The 24,392-nt window shown below is 43.5% G+C and overlaps 1 protein-coding gene across 1 annotated transcript in view; it reads left to right on the forward strand.

Moving 5' to 3' along the window:
* Positions 1-144: 144 nt before the first annotated feature.
* The window catches only part of LOC129847337 (chromosome transmission fidelity protein 18 homolog), a gene marked incomplete at its 3' end in the record, with an annotated part of 61,260 nt that continues 37,012 nt past the window's right edge, over positions 145-24,392 (forward strand). Inside the window, exons 1-3 of the mRNA XM_055915100.1 lie at positions 145-428; positions 18,128-18,328; positions 19,101-19,218. Coding sequence (XP_055771075.1) covers positions 341-428; positions 18,128-18,328; positions 19,101-19,218 — 407 coding nt within the window. The remainder of the gene's footprint in view (positions 429-18,127; positions 18,329-19,100; positions 19,219-24,392) is intronic.

Below are 24,392 nucleotides of genomic sequence, written 5' to 3' on the forward strand. Positions count from 1 at the left end.
GAAACAACTTTATATCAGAAGTGTAACTTTGATTTTGACTGCCTGCACATGCGCAGTTCGGCGCGACGTCGCCATAACATCGCTTATAAGTGTGATCGGGGATTTCTATTGGACAAGCAGTTTAGTCTGTCTTTGTCTGGACCATCCAATCACGAGCGAGAAAACAACTTTAACCCGGAAATAGTTAACCCAAAGAGTTTACCGCGAAATTAAGCAGACAGACAGCGACGGGAGAAGAAAAATAGCACGGAACCGACTGAAAAAGTAGCATTACATAGATATTATTATACACTAGTAGAACACCTCGGCTGTCCGGTACATACCGGTAAACTTGACGACTATGGACGAGTATGACGAGATGTTCGGGATAGAGGACGAGTATGATCAACAGTTCGCTGATGAGCTTGAGGTTCTGGCTGAGATGGACTGTGAGTAGTAGCCTAGCTAGATGGAGAAAAGTTAGTCTGGTCAAGACAAAATATCCAAAAGTATTATTGTTAAACCGACTTTTCTAAACGCGGGTCGACTGGTTTGTTTCTCACCTGGGCGTCAGGTGATATAACTCAGAACGGGCAGTAGGCTATAGCAGCGTTTTGAAAAGTCGCTTTATAGGGGGGTCGTCAATAGTTCAACATGTATTTGTCACACGCGCCGAATACAACAGGTGTAGACTTCACTGTGAAAGGCTTATTTACGAGCCCTTCTCCATCAATGCAGAGTTAAAAAGTAGGTAAAGATTAGGAGAAAATAGTAAGACAATACCCAGTGGCGACCCGTTTTTAGCTGTTATTTTGGCATTAATACGTGTCACTTCAGTTAGCAACAACGTAAAAAAAAAAATATATATATATATATATATAATAAAAAAATCATTGGGTTAAAAAAGCTGCATACAAACATAGTCTCTTTCTTGTTTTCTTGAGTAAGGCAGCTCCACAATGCAGGTGATTCAGTCTAGCTCAGGTCTTTCTGTTGTGGTGGGGAGGTAGCCAGTGGGACATATGGGAGCGTATGAGTTGGTAATGTTCTCCAGTTGCGCCTTGATTGGCTCACTGTTCTGTCACTCATGGGGACACTACGTCACCGCCAAATCTAAGGGTAGAGCTCGAAAATTCAAGGCCCTTGTAGTGCTGCCATAGAGTTGCATTAGAAGTGCCCATCCAAGAAGTCTCAAGGTCATTGGCCACAGATGCAGTGGGTTAACTCAAATACTTGCGTTCTCTGTCCTCAATTGCATTTCCTCGTCTCCTTCTCAAAACCCATTGGATGAGAAGGTCAGAGGTCCCTCCCCTCTCACCTTCTTATCCAATGTGTTTTGAGGAGGAGAGAGGACGTGAGGAATGAAGGAAATGCAGTTGAACTCCCTCTCAAAGCCCATTGGAGGAGAGCAGGGGAGGCTCCTCCCCTCAGGCTACAATGCACTTTCAAGGAAAGGCAAGTAGTGGAGTAAACAAGGACAGAGGAAGCAAGAATGAGGTCTAGTTATCACACACACTGCGTGTAGAGTTTACTGGTTATAATGGTGTCATTATGAGAATGATTTAGTTGGCCCAACCCATTGTATTATATTATTAAAACATATAGGAGTGTTTAGCACGGCTATAAATGATAGAGCAGTTGACTAAACCACAAACAGACCTGCTACTAGGCAGGACAAAGAAACATGCCTTGTCCATGTGGCATTTAGAATGACGTGTAGATGTTGTGTTGTTGCTAGGGGGAGTTATGGTCTCATTGTGACGTGTAGATATTGTGTTGTTGCTAGGGGGAGTTATGGTCTCATTGTGACATGTAGATGTTGTGTTGGTAGGGGGAGTTATGGTCTCATTGTGACATGTAGATGTGTTGTTGTTGCTAGGGGGAGTTATGGTCTCATTGTGACATGTAGATGTTGTGTTGTTGCTAGGGGGAGTTATGGTCTCATTGTGACATGTAGATGTGTTGTTGTTGCTAGGAGTTATGGTCTCATTGTGACATGTAGATGTTTTGTTGTTGCTAGGGGGAGTTATGGTCTCATTGTGACATATAGATGTGTTGTTGTTGCTAGGAGTTATGGTCTCATTGTGACATGTAGATGTTTTGTTGTTGCTAGGGGGAGTCATGGTCTCATTGTGACATGTAGATGTGTTGTTGTTGCTAGGGGGAGTCATGGTCTCATTGTGACGTGTAGATGTTGTGTTGCTAGGGGGAGTTATGGTCTCATTGTGACATGTAGATGTGTTGTTGTTGCTAGGGGGAGTTATGGTCTCATTGTGACATGTAGATGTTGTGTTGCTAGGGGGAGTTATGGTCTCATTGTGACATATAGATGTGTTGTTGTTGCTAGGGGGAGTTATGGTCTCATTGTGACATGTAGATGTTTTGTTGTTGCTAGGGGGAGTTATGGTCTCATTGTGACATGTAGATATTGTGTTGGTAGGGGGAGTTATGGTCTCATTGTGACATGTAGATGTGTTGTTGTTGCTAGGGGGAGTCATGGTCTCATTGTGACGTGTAGATGTTGTGTTGCTAGGGGGAGTTATGGTCTCATTGTGACATGTAGATGTGTTGTTGTTGCTAGGAGTTATGGTCTCATTGTGACATGTAGATGTTTTGTTGTTGCTAGGGGGAGTTATGGTCTCATTGTGACATGTAGATATTGTGTTGCTAGGGGGAGTTATGGTCTCATTGTGACATGTAGATGTGTTGTTGTTGCTAGGAGTTATGGTCTCATTGTGACATGTAGATGTTGTGTTGGTAGGGGGAGTTATGGTCTCATTGTGACATGTAGATGTTTTGTTGTTGCTAGGGGGAGTTATGGTCTCATTGTGACGTGTAGATGTTTTGTTGTTGCTAGGGGGAGTTATGGTCTCATTGTGACGTGTAGATATTGTGTTGTTGCTAGGGGGAGTTATGGTCTCATTGTGACGTGTAGATATTGTGTTGTTGCTAGGGGGAGTTATGGTCTCATTGTGACATGTAGATGTTGTGTTGGTAGGGGGAGTTATGGTCTCATTGTGACATGTAGATGTGTTGTTGTTGCTAGGGGGAGTTATGGTCTCATTGTGACATGTAGATGTTGTGTTGTTGCTAGGGGGAGTTATGGTCTCATTGTGACATGTAGATGTGTTGTTGTTGCTAGGGGGAGTTATGGTCTCATTGTGACATGTAGATGTGTTGTTGTTGCTAGGGGGAGTTATGGTCTCATTGTGACATGTAGATGTGTTGTTGTTGCTAGGGGGAGTTATGGTCTCATTGTGACATGTAGATGTTTTGTTGTTGCTAGGGGGAGTTATGGTCTCATTGTGACATATAGATGTGTTGTTGTTGCTAGGGGGAGTTATGGTCTCATTGTGACATGTAGATGTTGTGTTGTTGCTAGGGGGAGTTATGGTCTCATTGTGACATGTAGATGTGTTGTTGTTGCTAGGAGTTATGGTCTCATTGTGACATGTAGATGTTTTGTTGTTGCTAGGGGGAGTTATGGTCTCATTGTGACATGTAGATGTTGTTGTTGCTAGGGGTTATGGTCTCATTGTGACATGTAGATGTTTTGTTGTTGCTAGGGGGAGTTATGGTCTCATTGTGACATATAGATGTGTTGTTGTTGCTAGGGGGAGTTATGGTCTCATTGTGACATGTAGATGTGTTGTTGTTGCTAGGGGAAGTTATGGTCTCATTGTGACATATAGATGTGTTGTTGTTGCTAGGGGGAGTTATGGTCTCATTGTGACATGTAGATGTTTTGTTGTTGCTAGGGGGAGTTATGGTCTCATTGTGACATGTAGATGTTGTGTTGTTGCTAGGGGGAGTTATGGTCTCATTGTGACATGTAGATGTTGTGTTGTTGCTAGGGGGAGTTATGGTCTCATTGTGACATGTAGATATTGTGTTGCTAGGGGGAGTTATGGTCTCATTGTGACATGTAGATGTTTTGTTGTTGCTAGGGGGAGTTATGGTCTCATTGTGACATGTAGATGTTGTGTTGCTAGGGGGAGTTATGGTCTCATTGTGACGTGTAGATGTTGTGTTGCTAGGGGGAGTTATGGTCTCATTGTGACATGTAGATGTTTTGTTGTTGCTAGGGGGAGTTATGGTCTCATTGTGACATGTAGATATTGTGTTGCTAGGGGGAGTCATGGTCTCATTGTGACGTGTAGATGTTGTGTTGCTAGGGGGAGTTATGGTCTCATTGTGACATGTAGATGTTTTCTTGTTGCTAGGGGGAGTTATGGTCTCATTGTGACATGTAGATGTGTTGTTGTTGCTAGGAGTTATGGTCTCATTGTGACATGTAGATGTTTTGTTGTTGCTAGGGGGAGTCATGGTCTCATTGTGACGTGTAGATGTTGTGTTGCTAGGGGGAGTTATGGTCTCATTGTGACATGTAGATGTTTTGTTGTTGCTAGGGGGAGTTATGGTCTCATTGTGACATGTAGATATTGTGTTGCTAGGGGGAGTTATGGTCTCATTGTGACATGTAGATATTGTGTTGCTAGGGGGAGTTATGGTCTCATTGTGACATGTAGATGTGTTGTTGTTGCTAGGGGTTATGGTCTCATTGTGACATGTAGATGTTTTGTTGTTGCTAGGGGGAGTTATGGTCTCATTGTGACATGTAGATGTTTTGTTGTTGCTAGGGGGAGTTATGGTCTCATTGTGACATGTAGATGTTGTGTTGTTGCTAGGAGTTATGGTCTCATTGTGACATGTAGATGTTTTGTTGTTGCTAGGGGGAGTTATGGTCTCATTGTGACATGTAGATGTTGTGTTGCTAGGGGGAGTTATGGTCTCATTGTGACATGTATATGTTGTGTTGCTAGGGGGAGTTATGGTCTCATTGTGACATGTAGATGTTGTGTTGTTGCTAGGGGGAGTTATGGTCTCATTGTGACGTGTAGATATTGTGTTGCTAGGGGGAGTTATGGTCTCATTGTGACATGTAGATATTGTGTTGCTAGGGGGAGTTATGGTCTCATTGTGACATGTAGATGTTTTGTTGTTGCTAGGGGGAGTTATGGTCTCATTGTGACGTGTAGATGTTGTGTTGTTGCTAGGGGGATTTATGGTCTCATTGTGACATATAGATGATGTGTTGTTGCTAGGGGAAGTTATGGTCTCATTGTGACATATAGATGATGTGTTGTTGCTAGGGGAAGTTATGGTCTCATTGTGACATGTAGATGTTTTGTTGTTGCTAGGGGGAGTTATGGTCTCATTGTGACATGTAGATGTTGTGTTGCTAGGGGGAGTTATGGTCTCATTGTGACATGTAGATGTTGTGTTGCTAGGGGGAGTTATGGTCTCATTGTGACATGTAGATGTTGTGTTGCTAGGGGGAGTTATGGTCTCATTGTGACATGTAGATATTGTGTTGCTAGGGGGAGTTATGGTCTCATTGTGACATGTAGATATTGTGTTGCTAGGGGGAGTTATGGTCTCATTGTGACATGTAGATATTGTGTTGCTAGGGGGAGTTATGGTCTCATTGTGACATGTAGATGTTGTGTTGCTAGGGGAACTCTTAATTCTGTAACTGCACATGTGATAACCCACTAGTACATTATAGACACTGATGTGTCAGAAATAGTTTGCTCAGAGGGAATTTAATATCCTACTAGTCAGTGACAACTGTATGGCGTTTATGACAGCGTCTATGAGCTTATTACAGTATTATAGACACTGTCCTGGGATTTCCTGTCTTCTATCTAGAGGAACCCCTTCCTGTATTATAGACACTGTCCTGGGATTTCCTGTCTTCTATCTAGAGGAACCACTTCCTGTATTATAGACACTGTCCTGGGATTTCCTGTCTTCTATCTAGAAGAACCCCTTCCTGTATTATAGACACTGTCCTGGGATTTCCTGTCTTCTATCTAGAGGAACCACTTCCTGTATTATAGACACTGTCCTGGGATTTCCTGTCTTCTATCTAGAGGAACCACTTCCTGTATTATAGACACTATGTCCTGGGATTTCCTGTCTTCTATCTAGAGGAACCCCTTCCTGTATTATAGACACTATGTCCTGGGATTTCCTGTCTTCTATCTAGAGGAACCACTTCCTGTATTATAGACACTATGTCCTGGGATTTCCTGTCTTCTATCTAGAAGAACCCCTTCCTGTATTATAGACACTGTCCTGGGATTTCCTGTCTTCTATCGAGAAGAACCCCTTCCTGTATTATAGACACTGTCCTGGGATTTCCTGTCTTCTATCTAGAGGAACCCCTTCCTGTATTATAGACACTATGTCCTGGGATTTCCTGTCTTCTATCTAGAAGAACCCCTTCCTGTATTATAGACACTATGTCCTGGGATTTCCTGTCTTCTATCTAGAAGAACCCCTTCCTGTATTATAGACACTATGTCCTGGGATTTCCTGTCTTCTATCTAGAAGAACCCCTTCCTGTATTATAGACACTATGTCCTGGGATTTCCTGTCTTCTATCTAGAGGAACCCCTTCCTGTATTATAGACACTGTCCTGGGATTTCCTGTCTTCTATCTAGAGGAACCCCTTCCTGTATTATAGACACTATGTCCTGGGATTTCCTGTCTTCTATCTAGAGGAACCCCTTCCTGTATTATAGACACTATGTCCTGGGATTTCCTGTCTTCTATCTAGAGGAACCCCTTCCTGTATTATAGACACTATGTCCTGGGATTTCCTGTCTTCTATCTAGAGGAACCCCTTCCTGTATTATAGACACTGTCCTGGGATGTCCTGTCTTCTATCTAGAGGAACCCCTTCCTGTATTATAGACACTGTCCTGGGATTTCCTGTCTTCTACCTAGAAGAACCCCTTCCTGTATTATAGACACTGTCCTGGGATTTCCTGTCTTCTATCTAGAGGAACCCCTTCCTGTATTATAGACACTATGTCCTGGGATTTCCTGTCTTCTACCTAGAGGAACCCCTTCCTGTATTATAGACACTGTCCTGGGATTTCCTGTCTTCTATCTAGAAGAACCCCTTCCTGTATTATAGACACTGTCCTGGGATTTCCTGTCTTCTATCTAGAAGAACCCCTTCCTGTATTATAGACACTATGTCCTGGGATTTCCTGTCTTCTATCTAGAAGAACCCCTTCCTGTATTATAGACACTGTCCTGGGATTTCCTGTCTTCTATCTAGAGGAACCCCTTCCTGTATTATAGACACTATGTCCTGGGATTTCCTGTCTTCTATCTAGAAGAACCCCTTCCTGTATTATAGACACTATGTCCTGGGATTTCCTGTCTTCTATCTAGAAGAACCCCGTCCTGTATTATAGACACTATGTCCTGGGATTTCCTGTCTTCTATCTAGAAGAACCCCTTCCTGTATTATAGACACTATGTCCTGGGATTTCCTGTCTTCTATCTAGAGGAACCCCTTCCTGTATTATAGACACTGTCCTGGGATTTCCTGTCTTCTATCTAGAGGAACCCCTTCCTGTATTATAGACACTATGTCCTGGGATTTCCTGTCTTCTATCTAGAGGAACCCCTTCCTGTATTATAGACACTATGTCCTGGGATTTCCTGTCTTCTATCTAGAAGAACCCCTTCCTGTATTATAGACACTATGTCCTGGGATTTCCTGTCTTCTATCTAGAGGAACCCCTTCCTGTATTATAGACACTGTCCTGGGATTTCCTGTCTTCTATCTAGAGGAACCCCTTCCTGTATTATAGACACTATGTCCTGTGATTTCCTGTCTTCTATCTAGAGGAACCCCTTCCTGTATTATAGACACTGTCCTGGGATGTCCTGTCTTCTATCTAGAGGAACCACTTCCTGTATTATAGACACTATGTCCTGGGATTTCCTGTCTTCTATCTAGAGGAACCCCTTCCTGTATTATAGACACTATGTCCTGGGATTTCCTGTCTTCTATCTAGAGGAACCACTTCCTGTATTATAGACACTATGTCCTGGGATTTCCTGTCTTCTATCTAGAAGAACCCCTTCCTGTATTATAGACACTGTCCTGGGATTTCCTGTCTTCTATCGAGAAGAACCCCTTCCTGTATTATAGACACTGTCCTGGGATTTCCTGTCTTCTATCTAGAGGAACCCCTTCCTGTATTATAGACACTATGTCCTGGGATTTCCTGTCTTCTATCTAGAAGAACCCCTTCCTGTATTATAGACACTATGTCCTGGGATTTCCTGTCTTCTATAGAAGAACCCCTTCCTGTATTATAGACACTATGTCCTGGGATTTCCTGTCTTCTATCTAGAAGAACCCCTTCCTGTATTATAGACACTATGTCCTGGGATTTCCTGTCTTCTATCTAGAGGAACCCCTTCCTGTATTATAGACACTATGTCCTGGGATTTCCTGTCTTCTATCTAGAAGAACCCCTTCCTGTATTATAGACACTATGTCCTGGGATTTCCTGTCTTCTATCTAGAGGAACCCCTTCCTGTATTATAGACACTGTCCTGGGATTTCCTGTCTTCTATCTAGAGGAACCCCTTCCTGTATTATAGACACTATGTCCTGGGATTTCCTGTCTTCTATCTAGAGGAACCCCTTCCTGTATTATAGACACTGTCCTGGGATGTCCTGTCTTCTATCTAGAGGAACCACTTCCTGTATTATAGACACTATGTCCTGGGATTTCCTGTCTTCTATCTAGAGGAACCCCTTCCTGTATTATAGACACTATGTCCTGGGATTTCCTGTCTTCTATCTAGAGGAACCACTTCCTGTATTATAGACACTATGTCCTGGGATTTCCTGTCTTCTATCTAGAAGAACCCCTTCCTGTATTATAGACACTGTCCTGGGATTTCCTGTCTTCTATCGAGAAGAACCCCTTCCTGTATTATAGACACTGTCCTGGGATTTCCTGTCTTCTATCTAGAGGAACCCCTTCCTGTATTATAGACACTATGTCCTGGGATTTCCTGTCTTCTATCTAGAGGGACCCCTTCCTGTATTATAGACACTATGTCCTGGGATTTCCTGTCTTCTATCTAGAGGAACCCCTTCCTGTATTATAGACACTGTCCTGGGATGTCCTGTCTTCTATCTAGAGGAACCCCTTCCTGTATTATAGACACTGTCCTGGGATTTCCTGTCTTCTACCTAGAAGAACCCCTTCCTGTATTATAGACACTGTCCTGGGATTTCCTGTCTTCTACCTAGAAGAACCCCTTCCTGTATTATAGACACTAGGGTCCTGGGATTTCCTGTCTTCTATCTAGAAGAACCCCTTCCTGTATTATAGACACTAGGGTCCTGGGATTTCCTGTCTTCTACCTAGAGGAACCCCTTCCTGTATTATAGACACTGTGTCCTGGGATTTCCTGTCTTCTATCTAGAAGAACCCCTTCCTGTATTATAGACACTATGTCCTGGGATTTCCTGTCTTCTATCTAGAAGAACCCCTTCCTGTATTATAGACACTGTCCTGGGATTTCCTGTCTTCTATCTAGAGGAACCCCTTCCTGTATTATAGACACTATGTCCTGGGATTTCCTGTCTTCTATCTAGAAGAACCCCTTCCTGTATTATAGACACTATGTCCTGGGATTTCCTGTCTTCTATCTAGAAGAACCCCTTCCTGTATTATAGACACTATGTCCTGGGATTTCCTGTCTTCTATCTAGAAGAACCCCTTCCTGTATTATAGACACTATGTCCTGGGATTTCCTGTCTTCTATCTAGAGGAACCCCTTCCTGTATTATAGACACTGTCCTGGGATTTCCTGTCTTCTATCTAGAGGAACCCCTTCCTGTATTATAGACACTATGTCCTGGGATTTCCTGTCTTCTATCTAGAGGAACCCCTTCCTGTATTATAGACACTATGTCCTGGGATTTCCTGTCTTCTATCTAGAAGATCCCCTTCCTGTATTATAGACACTATGTCCTGGGATTTCCTGTCTTCTATCTAGAGGAACCCCTTCCTGTATTATAGACACTGTCCTGGGATTTCCTGTCTTCTATCTAGAGGAACCCCTTCCTGTATTATAGACACTATGTCCTGGGATTTCCTGTCTTCTACCTAGAGGAACCCCTTCCTGTATTATAGACACTGTCCTGGGATTTCCTGTCTTCTATCTAGAAGAACCCCTTCCTGTATTATAGACACTGTCCTGGGATTTCCTGTCTTCTATCTAGAGGAACCCCTTCCTGTATTATAGACACTGTGTCCTGGGATTTCCTGTCTTCTATCTAGAAGAACCCCTTCCTGTATTATAGACACTATGTCCTGGGATTTCCTGTCTTCTATCTAGAGGAACCCCTTCCTGTATTATAGACACTGTCCTGGGATTTCCTGTCTTCTATCTAGAGGAACCCCTTCCTGTATTATAGACACTATGTCCTGGGATTTCCTGTCTTCTATCTAGAGGAACCCCTTCCTGTATTATAGACACTATCCTGGGATTTCCTGTCTTCTATCTAGAATAACCCCTTCCTGTATTATAGACACTATGTCCTGGGATTTCCTGTCTTCTATCTAGAGGACCCCTTCCTGTATTATAGACACTATGTCCTGGGATTTCCTGTCTTCTATCTAGAGGAACCCCTTCCTGTATTATAGACACTGTCCTGGGATTTCCTGTCTTCTATCTAGAAGAACCCCTTCCTGTATTATAGACACTATGTCCTGGGATTTCCTGTCTTCTATATAGAGTCACCCCTTCCTGTATTATAGACACTATGTCCTGGGATTTCCTGTCTTCTGTCTAGAAGAACCCCTTCCTGTATTATAGACACTATGTCCTGGGATTTCCTGTCTTCTATCTAGAGGAACCCCTTCCTGTATTATAGACACTATGTCCTGTGATTTCCTGTCTTCTATCTAGAGGAACCCCTTCCTGTATTATAGACACTATGTCCTGGGATTTCCTGTCTTCTATCTAGAAGAACCCCTTCCTGTATTATAGACACTGTCCTGGGATTTCCTGTCTTCTATCTAGAAGAACCCCTTCCTGTATTATAGACACTGTCCTGGGATTTCCTGTCTTCTATCTAGAAGAACCCCTTCCTGTATTATAGAAGACAGGAAATCCCAGGACAGTGTCTATAATACAGGAAGGGGTTCTTCTAGATAGAAGACAGGAAATCCCAGGACAGTGTCTATAATACAGGAAGGGGTGACTCTAGATAGAAGACAGGAAATCCCAGGACAGTGTCTATCTAGAGTCACCCCTTCCTGTATTATAGACACTGTCCTGGGATTTCCTGCCTTCTGTCTAGAAGAACCCCTTCCTGTATTATAGACACTATGTCCTGGGATTTCCTGTCTTCTATCTAGAGGAACCCCTTCCTGTATTATAGACACTATGTCCTGTGATTTCCTGTCTTCTATCTAGAGGAACCCCTTCCTGTATTATAGACACTATGTCCTGGGATTTCCTGTCTTCTATCTAGAAGAACCCCTTCCTGTATTATAGACACTATGTCCTGGGATTTCCTGTCTTCTATCTAGAGTCACCCCTTCCTGTATTATAGACACTATGTCCTGGGATTTCCTGTCTTCTATCTAGAAGAACCCCTTCCTGTATTATAGACACTGTCCTGGGATTTCCTGTCTTCTATCTAGAAGAACCCCTTCCTGTATTATAGACACTGTCCTGGGATTTCCTGTCTTCTATCTAGAAGAACCCCTTCCTGTATTATAGACACTGTCCTGGGATTTCCTGTCTTCTATCTAGAAGAACCCCTTCCTGTATTATAGACACTATGTCCTGGGATTTCCTGTCTTCTATCTAGAGGAACCCCTTCCTGTATTATAGACACTGTCCTGGGATTTCCTGTCTTCTATCTAGAGGAACCCCTTCCTGTATTATAGACACTATGTCCTGGGATTTCCTGTCTTCTATCTAGAAGAACCCCTTCCTGTATTATAGACACTATGTCCTGGGATTTCCTGTCTTCTATCTAGAGGAACCCCTTCCTGTATTATAGACACTGTCCTGGGATTTCCTGTCTTCTATCTAGAGGAACCCCTTCCTGTATTATAGACACTATGTCCTGGGATTTCCTGTCTTCTATCTAGAGGAACCCCTTCCTGTATTATAGACACTATGTCCTGGGATTTCCTGTCTTCTATCTAGAGGAACCCCTTCCTGTATTATAGACACTATGTCCTGGGATTTCCTGTCTTCTATCTAGAGGAACCCCTTCCTGTATTATAGACACTGTCCTGGGATGTCCTGTCTTCTATCTAGAGGAACCCCTTCCTGTATTATAGACACTGTCCTGGGATTTCCTGTCTTCTACCTAGAAGAACCCCTTCCTGTATTATAGACACTGTCCTGGGATTTCCTGTCTTCTATCTAGAGGAACCCCTTCCTGTATTATAGACACTATGTCCTGGGATTTCCTGTCTTCTACCTAGAGGAACCCCTTCCTGTATTATAGACACTGTCCTGGGATTTCCTGTCTTCTATCTAGAAGAACCCCTTCCTGTATTATAGACACTGTCCTGGGATTTCCTGTCTTCTATCTAGAGGAACCCCTTCCTGTATTATAGACACTGTGTCCTGGGATTTCCTGTCTTCTATCTAGAAGAACCCCTTCCTGTATTATAGACACTATGTCCTGGGATTTCCTGTCTTCTATCTAGAAGAACCCCTTCCTGTATTATAGACACTGTCCTGGGATTTCCTGTCTTCTATCTAGAGGAACCCCTTCCTGTATTATAGACACTATGTCCGGGGATTTCCTGTCTTCTATCTAGAAGAACCCCTTCCTGTATTATAGACACTATGTCCTGGGATTTCCTGTCTTCTATCTAGAAGAACCCCTTCCTGTATTATAGACACTATGTCCTGGGATTTCCTGTCTTCTATCTAGAAGAACCCCTTCCTGTATTATAGACACTATGTCCTGGGATTTCCTGTCTTCTATCTAGAGGAACCCCTTCCTGTATTATAGACACTGTCCTGGGATTTCCTGTCTTCTATCTAGAGGAACCCCTTCCTGTATTATAGACACTATGTCCTGGGATTTCCTGTCTTCTATCTAGAGGAACCCCTTCCTGTATTATAGACACTATGTCCTTGGATTTCCTGTCTTCTATCTAGAAGAACCCCTTCCTGTATTATAGACACTATGTCCTGGGATTTCCTGTCTTCTATCTAGAGGAACCCCTTCCTGTATTATAGACACTGTCCTGGGATTTCCTGTCTTCTATCTAGAGGAACCCCTTCCTGTATTATAGACACTATGTCCTGGGATTTCCTGTCTTCTATCTAGAGGAACCCCTTCCTGTATTATAGACACTGTCCTGGGATGTCCTGTCTTCTATCTAGAGGAACCCCTTCCTGTATTATAGACACTGTCCTGGGATTTCCTGTCTTCTACCTAGAAGAACCCCTTCCTGTATTATAGACACTGTCCTGGGATTTCCTGTCTTCTATCTAGAGGAACCCCTTCCTGTATTATAGACACTATGTCCTGGGATTTCCTGTCTTCTACCTAGAGGAACCCCTTCCTGTATTATAGACACTGTCCTGGGATTTCCTGTCTTCTATCTAGAAGAACCCCTTCCTGTATTATAGACACTGTCCTGGGATTTCCTGTCTTCTATCTAGAGGAACCCCTTCCTGTATTATAGACACTGTGTCCTGGGATTTCCTGTCTTCTATCTAGAAGAACCCCTTCCTGTATTATAGACACTATGTCCTGGGATTTCCTGTCTTCTATCTAGAGGAACCCCTTCCTGTATTATAGACACTGTCCTGGGATTTCCTGTCTTCTATCTAGAGGAACCCCTTCCTGTATTATAGACACTATGTCCTGGGATTTCCTGTCTTCTATCTAGAGGAACCCCTTCCTGTATTATAGACACTATCCTGGGATTTCCTGTCTTCTATCTAGAAGAACCCCTTCCTGTATTATAGACACTATGTCCTGGGATTTCCTGTCTTCTATCTAGAGGAACCCCTTCCTGTATTATAGACACTATGTCCTGGGATTTCCTGTCTTCTATCTAGAGGAACCCCTTCCTGTATTATAGACACTGTCCTGGGATTTCCTGTCTTCTATCTAGAAGAACCCCTTCCTGTATTATAGACACTATGTCCTGGGATTTCCTGTCTTCTATATAGAGTCACCCCTTCCTGTATTATAGACACTATGTCCTGGGATTTCCTGTCTTCTGTCTAGAAGAACCCCTTCCTGTATTATAGACACTATGTCCTGGGATTTCCTGTCTTCTATCTAGAGGAACCCCTTCCTGTATTATAGACACTATGTCCTGTGATTTCCTGTCTTCTATCTAGAGGAACCCCTTCCTGTATTATAGACACTATGTCCTGGGATTTCCTGTCTTCTATCTAGAAGAACCCCTTCCTGTATTATAGACACTGTCCTGGGATTTCCTGTCTTCTATCTAGAAGAACCCCTTCCTGTATTATAGACACTGTCCTGGGATTTCCTGTCTTCTATCTAGAAGAACCCCTTCCTGTATTATAGAAGACAGGAAATCCCAGGACAGTGTCTATAATACAGGAAGGGGTTCTTCTAGATAGAAGACAGGAAATCCCAGGACAGTGTCTATAATACAGGAAGGGGTGACTCTAGATAGAAGACAGGAAATCCCAGGACAGTGTCTATCTAGAGTCACCCCTTCCTGTATTATAGACACTGTCCTGGGATTTCCTGCCTTCTGTCTAGAAGAACCCCTTCCTGTATTATAGACACTATGTCCTGGGATTTCCTGTCTTCTATCTAGAGGAACCCCTTCCTGTATTATAGACACTATGTCCTGTGATTTCCTGTCTTCTATCTAGAGGAACCCCTTCCTGTATTATAGACACTATGTCCTGGGATTTCCTGTCTTCTATCTAGAAGAACCCCTTCCTGTATTATAGACACTATGTCCTGGGATTTCCTGTCTTCTATCTAGAGTCACCCCTTCCTGTATTATAGACACTATGTCCTGGGATTTCCTGTCTTCTATCTAGAAGAAACCCTTCCTGTATTATAGACACTGTCCTGGGATTTCCTGTCTTCTATCTAGAAGAACCCCTTCCTGTATTATAGACACTGTCCTGGGATTTCCTGTCTTCTATCTAGAAGAACCCCTTCCTGTATTATAGACACTGTCCTGGGATTTCCTGTCTTCTATCTAGAAGAACCCCTTCCTGTATTATAGACACTATGTCCTGGGATTTCCTGTCTTCTATCTAGAGGAACCCCTTCCTGTATTATAGACACTGTCCTGGGATTTCCTGTCTTCTATCTAGAGGAACCCCTTCCTGTATTATAGACACTATGTCCTGGGATTTCCTGTCTTCTATCTAGAGGAACCCCTTCCTGTATTATAGACACTATGTCCTGGGATTTCCTGTCTTCTATCTAGAGGAACCCCTTCCTGTATTATAGACACTGTCCTGGGATTTCCTGTCTTCTATCTAGAAGAACCCCTTCCTGTATTATAGACACTATGTCCTGGGATTTCCTGTCTTCTATCTAGAGGAACCCCTTCCTGTATTATAGACACTGTCCTGGGATGTCCTGTCTTCTATCTAGAGGAACCCCTTCCTGTATTATAGACACTGTCCTGGGATTTCCTGTCTTCTACCTAGAAGAACCCCTTCCTGTATTATAGACACTGTCCTGGGATTTCCTGTCTTCTATCTAGAGGAACCCCTTCCTGTATTATAGACACTATGTCCTGGGATTTCCTGTCTTCTACCTAGAGGAACCCCTTCCTGTATTATAGACACTGTCCTGGGATTTCCTGTCTTCTATCTAGAAGAACCCCTTCCTGTATTATAGACACTGTCCTGGGATTTCCTGTCTTCTATCTAGAGGAACCCCTTCCTGTATTATAGACACTGTGTCCTGGGATTTCCTGTCTTCTATCTAGAAGAACCCCTTCCTGTATTATAGACACTATGTCCTGGGATTTCCTGTCTTCTATCTAGAGGAACCCCTTCCTGTATTATAGACACTGTCCTGGGATTTCCTGTCTTCTATCTAGAGGAACCCCTTCCTGTATTATAGACACTATGTCCTGGGATTTCCTGTCTTCTATCTAGAGGAACCCCTTCCTGTATTATAGACACTATCCTGGGATTTCCTGTCTTCTATCTAGAAGAACCCCTTCCTGTATTATAGACACTATGTCCTGGGATTTCCTGTCTTCTATCTAGAGGAACCCCTTCCTGTATTATAGACACTATGTCCTGGGATTTCCTGTCTTCTATCTAGAGGAACCCCTTCCTGTATTATAGACACTGTCCTGGGATTTCCTGTCTTCTATCTAGAAGAACCCCTTCCTGTATTATAGACACTATGTCCTGGGATTTCCTGTCTTCTATATAGAGTCACCCCTTCCTGTATTATAGACACTATGTCCTGGGATTTCCTGTCTTCTGTCTAGAAGAACCCCTTCCTGTATTATAGACACTATGTCCTGGGATTTCCTGTCTTCTATCTAGAGGAACCCCTTCCTGTATTATAGACACTATGTCCTGTGATTTCCTGTCTTCTATCTAGAGGAACCCCTTCCTGTATTATAGACACTATGTCCTGGGATTTCCTGTCTTCTATCTAGAAGAACCCCTTCCTGTATTATAGACACTGTCCTGGGATTTCCTGTCTTCTATCTAGAAGAACCCCTTCCTGTATTATAGACACTGTCCTGGGATTTCCTGTCTTCTATCTAGAAGAACCCCTTCCTGTATTATAGACACTGTCCTGGGATTTCCTGTCTTCTATCTAGAAGAACCCCTTCCTGTATTATAGACACTATGTCCTGGGATTTCCTGTCTTCTATCTAGAGGAACCCCTTCCTGTATTATAGACACTGTCCTGGGATTTCCTGTCTTCTATCTAGAGGAACCCCTTCCTGTATTATAGACACTATGTCCTGGGATTTCCTGTCTTCTATCTAGAAGAACCCCTTCCTGTATTATAGACACTATGTCCTGGGATTTCCTGTCTTCTATCTAGAAGAACCCCTTCCTGTATTATAGACACTGTCCTGGGATTTCCTGTCTTCTATCTAGAGGAACCCCTTCCTGTATTATAGACACTGTGTTCTGGGATTTCCTGTCTTCTATCTAGAAGAACCCCTTCCTGTATTATAGACACTGTGTCCTGGGATTTCCTGTCTTCTATCTAGAAGAACCCCTTCCTGTATTATAGACACTATGCCCTGGGATTTCCTGTCTTCTATCTAGAGGAACCCCTTCCTGTATTATAGACACTATGTCCTGGGATTTCCTGTCTTCTATCTAGAAGAACCCCTTCCTGTATTATAGACACTATGTCCTGGGATTTCCTGTCTTCTATCTAGAAGAACCCCTTCCTGTATTATAGACACTGTCCTGGGATTTCCTGTCTTCTATCTAGAAGAACCCCTTCCTGTATTATAGACACTGTCCTGGGATTTCCTGTCTTCTATCTAGAGGAACCCCTTCCTGTATTATAGACACTATGTCCTGGGATTTCCTGTCTTCTGTCTAGAAGAACCCCTTCCTGTATTATAGACACTATGTCCTGGGATTTCATGTCTTCTATCTAGAGGAACCCCTTCCTGTATTATAGACACTGTCCTGGGATTTCCTGTCTTCTATCTAGAAGAACCCCTTCCTGTATTATAGACACTGTCCTGGGATTTCCTGTCTTCTATCTAGAAGAACCCCTTCCTGTATTATAGACACTATGTCCTGGGATTTCCTGTCTTCTATCTAGAGGAACCCCTTCCTGTATTATAGACACTGTCCTGGGATTTCCTGTCTTCTATCTAGAAGAACCCCTTCCTGTATTATAGACACTGTCCTGGGATTTCCTGTCTTCTATCTAGAAGAACCCCTTCCTGTATTATAGACACTATGTCCTGGGATTTCTTGTCTTCTATCTAGAAGAACCACTTCCTGTATTATAGACACTGTCCTGGGATTTCCTGTCTTCTATCTAGAGGAACCCCTTCCTGTATTATAGACACTATGTCCTGGGATTTCCTGTCTTCTATCTAGAAGAACCCCTTTCAGTATTATAGACACTGATGTCTGTCTCTCTGTGTGTGTGTGTGTATTCTGATGTGTGTCTCTGTGTGTGTGTGTGTGTGTGTGTCTGTGTGTGTGTGTGTGTGTGTGTGTGTGTGTGTGTGTGTGTGTGTGTGTGTGTGTGTGTGTGTGTGTGTGTGTGTGTGTGTGTGTGTGTGTGTGTGTGTGTGTGTTCAGTTGATCCAGCCCCTTCCACTAAGCGGTCAGAGTTCCGGAAGCAGAAGCCTCAGTCGTTCCAGGAAGCCATCACCGCTGGTGACCAGCCACTCAGGAGCCAATCACAGGCATCGTCAGAACGGAGTCTCGGCCAATTGGAAGCCCCGTCTGTGGCGTGTGACGGAGAGGATTTAGAAAACCTGCTGGCGGATGAGCCAATCAGTGAGTAGCTCCTCCCTCTTCTCAGGCGTTAGTGTGGTGACTTGAGAGAGAGTACTGTGGTGTCTGTCGTTGATATATTTGTATGTGTGAGGGAGAGTACTGTGGTGTCTGTCGTTGATATATTTGTATGTGTGAGGGAGAGTACTGTGGTGTCTGTCGTTGATATATTTGTATGTGTGAGGGAGAGTACTGTGGTGTCTGTCGTTGATATATTTGTATGTGTGAGAGAGAGTACTGTGGTGTCTGTCGTTGATATATGTGTATGTGTGAGGGAGAGTACTGTGGTGTCTGTCGTTGATATATGTGTATGTGTGAGGGAGAGTACTGTGGTGTCTGTCGTTGATATATGTGTATGTGTGAGGGAGAGTACTGTGGTGTCTGTCGTTGATATATTTGTATGTGTGAGGGAGAGTACTGTGGTGTCTGTCATTGATATATGTGTATGTGTGAGAGAGAGTACTGTGGTGTCTGTCGTTGATATATTTGTATGTGTGAGGGAGAGTACTGTGGTGTCTGTCATTGATATATGTGTATGTGTGAGAGAGAGTACTGTGGTGTCTGTCGTTGATATATTTGTATGTGTGAGGGAGAGTACTGTGGTGTCTGTCATTGATATATGTGTAAGTGTGAGAGAGAGTACTGTGGTGTCTGTCATTGATATATTTGTATGTGTGAGAGAGAGTACTGTGGTGTCTGTCGTTGATATATTTGTATGTGTGAGGGAGAGTACTGTGGTGTCTCTTGTCGTTGATATATGTGTATCCGTGTGTAGCTCCCAAGTCTAAGCGTCTGAGGCAGGATGTGGCTAAGAAGCTGTTTGAGGTGTCTCAGGTTGATGACATCACCCCCCCGTCGTCTCCAGATGAGTTCGATCGACCCCCGAGCAGCAGGTAGGACCGTAGGATCAAAGGTCATACTAGAACCAGCTGACCAGCCCTCTAATAACCCACTAGTACATCAACTAGAACCAGCCCTCTAATAACCCACTAGTACATCAACTAGAACCAGCCCTCTAATAACCCACTAGTACATCAACTAGAACCAGCCCTCTAATAACCCACTAGTACATCAACTAGAACCAGCCCTCTAATAACCCACTAGTACATCAACTAGAACCAGCCCTCTAATAACCCACTAGTACATCAACTAGAACCAGCCCTCTAATAACCCACTAGTACATCAACTAGAACCAGCCCTCTAATAACCCACTAGTACATCAACTAGAACCAGCTGACCAGCCCTCTAATATCCCACTAGTACATCAACTAGAACCAGCTGACCAGCCCTCTAATAACCCACTAGTACATCAACTAGAACCAGCCCTCTAATAACCCACTAGTACATCAACTAGAACCAGCCCTCTAATAACCCACTAGTACATCAACTAGAACCAGCTGACCAGCCCTCTAATAACCCACTAGTACATCAACTAGAACCAGCCCTCTAATAACCCACTAGTACATCAACTAGAACCAGCCCTCTAATAACCCACTAGTACATCAACTAGAACCAGCCCTCTAATAACCCACTAGTACATCAACTAGGACCAGCCCTCTAATAACCCACTAGTACATCAACTAGAACCAGCCCTCTAATAACCCACTAGTACATCAACTAGAACCAGCCCTCTAATAACCCACTAGTACATCAACTAGAACCAGCCCTCTAATAACCCACTAGTACATCAACTAGAACCAGCCCTCTAATAACCCACTAGTACATCAACTAGAACCAGCCCTCTAATAACCCACTAGTACATCAACTAGAACCAGCCCTCTAATAACCCACTAGTACATCAACTAGAACCAGCCCTCTAATAACCCACTAGTACATCAACTAGAACCAGCCCTCTAATAACCCACTAGTACATCAACTAGAACCAGCCCTCTAATAACCCACTAGTACATCAACTAGGACCAGCCCTCTAATAACCCACTAGTACATCAACTAGGACCAGCCCTCTAATAACCCACTAGTACATCAACTAGGACCAGCCCTCTAATAACCCACTAGTACATCAACTAGGACCAGCCCTCTAATAACCCACTAGTACATCAACTAGAACCAGCCCTCTAATAACCCACTAGTACATCAACTAGAACCAGCCCTCTAATAACCCACTAGTACATCAACTAGAACCAGCCCTCTAATAACCCACTAGTACATCAACTAGGACAAGCCCTCTAATAACCCACTAGTACATCAACTAGAACCAGCCCTCTGATAACCCACTAGTACATCAACTAGAACCAGCCCTCTAATAACCCACTAGTACATCAACTAGAACCAGCCCTCTAATAACCCACTAGTACATCAACTAGAACCAGCCCTCTAATAACCCACTAGTACATCAACTAGGACCAGCCCTCTAATAACCCACTAGTACATCAACTAGGACCAGCCCTCTAATAACCCACTAGTACATCAACTAGAACCAGCCCTCTAATAACCCACTAGTACATCAACTAGGACCAGCCCTCTAATAACCCACTAGTACATCAACTAGGACCAGCCCTCTAATAACCCACTAGTACATCAACTAGAACCAGCCCTCTAATAACCCACTAGTACATCAACTAGGACCAGCCCTCTAATAACCCACTAGTACATCAACTAGAACCAGCCCTCTAATAACCCACTAGTACATCAACTAGGACCAGCCCTCTAATAACCCACTAGTACATCAACTAGAACCAGCCCTCTAATAACCCACTAGTACATCAACTAGGACCAGCCCTCTAATAACCCACTAGTACATCAACTAGGACCAGCCCTCTAATAACCCACTAGTACATCAACTAGGACCAGCCCTCTAATAACCCACTAGTACATCAACTAGGACCAGCTGACCAGCCCTCTAATAACCCACTAGTACATCAACTAGAACCAGCCCTCTAATAACCCACTAGTACATCAACTAGAACCAGCCCTCTAATAACCCACTAGTACATCAACTAGAACCAGCCCTCTAATAACCCACTAGAACATCAACTAGAACCAGCCCTCTAATAACCCACTAGTACATCAACTAGAACCAGTCCTCTAATAACCCACTAGTACATCAACTAGAACCAGCCCTCTAATAACCCACTAGTACATCAACTGGAACCAGCCCTCTAATAACCCACTAGTACATCAACTAGAACCAGCCCTCTAATAACCCACTAGTACATCAACTAGAACCAGCCCTCTAATAACCCACTAGTACATCAACTAGAACCAGCTGACCAACCCTCTAAAAACCCACTAGTACATCAACTAGGACCAGCCCTCTAATAACCCACTAGTACATCAACTAGAACCAGCCCTCTAATAACCCACTAGTACATCAACTAGAACCAGCCCTCTAATAACCCACTAGTACATCAACTAGGACCAGCCCTCTGATAACCCACTAGTACATCAACTAGAACCAGCCCTCTAATAACCCACTAGTACATCAACTAGGACCAGCCCTCTAATAACCCACTAGTACATCAACTAGGACCAGCCCTCTGATAACCCACTAGTACATCAACTAGAACCAGCCCTCTAATAACCCACTAGTACATCAACTAGGACCAGCCCTCTGATAACCCACTAGTACATCAACTAGGACCAGCCCTCTAATAACCCACTAGTACATCAACTAGGACCAGCTGACCAGCCCTCTAATAACCCACTAGTACATCAACTAGAACCAGCCCTCTAATAACCCACTAGTACATCAACTAGAACCAGCCCTCTAATAACCCACTAGTACATCAACTAGAACCAGCCCTCTAATAACCCACTAGTACATCAACTAGGACCAGCCCTCTAATAACCCACTAGAACATCAACTAGAACCAGCCCTCTAATAACCCACTAGTACATCAACTAGAACCAGCCCTCTAATAACCCACTAGTACATCAACTAGGACCAGCCCTCTAATAACCCACTAGTACATCAACTAGGACCAGCCCTCTAATAACCCACTAGTACATCAACTAGGACCAGCCCTCTAATAACCCACTAGTACATCAACTAGGACCAGCTGACCAGCCCTCTAATAACCCACTAGTACATCAACTAGAACCAGCCCTCTAATAACCCACTAGTACATCAACTAGAACCAGCCCTCTAATAACCCACTAGTACATCAACTAGAACCAGCCCTCTAATAACCCACTAGAACATCAACTAGAACCAGCCCTCTAATAACCCACTAGTACATCAACTAGAACCAGTCCTCTAATAACCCACTAGTACATCAACTAGAACCAGCCCTCTAATAACCCACTAGTACATCAACTGGAACCAGCCCTCTAATAACCCACTAGTACATCAACTAGAACCAGCCCTCTAATAACCCACTAGTACATCAACTAGAACCAGCCCTCTAATAACCCACTAGTACATCAACTAGAACCAGCTGACCAACCCTCTAATAACCCACTAGTACATCAACTAGGACCAGCCCTCTAATAACCCACTAGTACATCAACTAGAACAGCCCTCTAATAACCCACTAGTACATCAACTAGAACCAGCCCTCTAATAACCCACTAGTACATCAACTAGAACCAGCCCTCTAATAACCCACTAGTACATCAACTAGAACCAACCCTCTAATAACCCACTAGTACATCAACTAGGACCAGCCCTCTAATAACCCACTAGTACATCAACTAGGACCAGCCCTCTAATAACCCACTAGTACATCAACTAGGACCAGCCCTCTAATAACCCACTAGTACATCAACTAGGACCAGCCCTCTAATAACCCACTAGTACATCAACTAGGACCAGCCCTCTAATAACCCACTAGTACATCAACTAGAACCAGCCCTCTAATAACCCACTAGTACATCAACTAGAACCAGCCCTCTAATAACCCACTAGTACATCAACTAGAACCAGCCCTCTAATAACCCACTAGAACATCAACTAGAACCAGCCCTCTAATAACCCACTAGTACATCAACTAGAACCAGCCCTCTAATAACCCACTAGTACATCAACTAGAACCAGCCCTCTAATAACCCACTAGTACATCAACTAGAACCAGCCCTCTAATAACCCACTAGAACATCAACTAGAACCAGGCCTCTAATAACCCACTAGTACATCAACTAGAACCAGTCCTCTAATAACCCACTAGTACATCAACTAGAACCAGCCCTCTAATAACCCACTAGTACATCAACTGGAACCAGCCCTCTAATAACCCACTAGTACATCAACTAGAACCAGCCCTCTAATAACCCACTAGTACATCAACTAGAACCAGCCCTCTAATAACCCACTAGTACATCAACTAGAACCAGCCCTCTAATAACCCACTAGTACATCAACTAGGACCAGCCCTCTAATAACCCACTAGTACATCAACTAGGACCAGCTGACCAGCCCTCTAATAACCCACTAGTACATCAACTAGGACCAGCTGACCAGCCCTCTAATAACCCACTAGTACATCAACTAGAACCAGCCCTCTAATAACCCACTAGTACATCAACTAGAACCAGCCCTCTAATAACCCACTAGTACATCAACTAGAACCAGCCCTCTAATAACCCACTAATACATCAACTAGAACCAGCCCTCTAATAACCCACTAGTACATCAACTAGAACCAGCCCTCTAATAACCCACTAGTACATCAACTAGGACCAGCCCTCTAATAACCCACTAGTACATCAACTAGAACCAGCCCTCTAATAACCCACTAGTACATCAACTAGGACCAGCCCTCTAATAACCCACTAGTACATCAACTAGGAACAGCTGACCAGCCCTCTAATAACCCACTAGTACATCAACTAGGACCAGCTGACCAGCCCTCTAATAACCCACTAGTACATCAACTAGAACCAGCCCTCTAATAACCCACTAGTACATCAACTAGAACCAGCCCTCTAATAACCCACTAGTACATCAACTAGAACCAGCCCTCTAATAACCCACTAGAACATCAACTAGAACCAGCCCTCTAATAACCCACTAGTACATCAACTAGAACCAGTCCTCTAATAACCCACTAGTACATCAACTAGAACCAGCCCTCTAATAACCCACTAGTACATCAACTAGAACCAGCCC

The sequence above is a fragment of the Salvelinus fontinalis genome, unplaced genomic scaffold (genome assembly GCF_029448725.1).
Source record: "Salvelinus fontinalis isolate EN_2023a unplaced genomic scaffold, ASM2944872v1 scaffold_0782, whole genome shotgun sequence".
In the NCBI taxonomy this organism is placed as follows: domain Eukaryota; kingdom Metazoa; phylum Chordata; class Actinopteri; order Salmoniformes; family Salmonidae; genus Salvelinus; species Salvelinus fontinalis.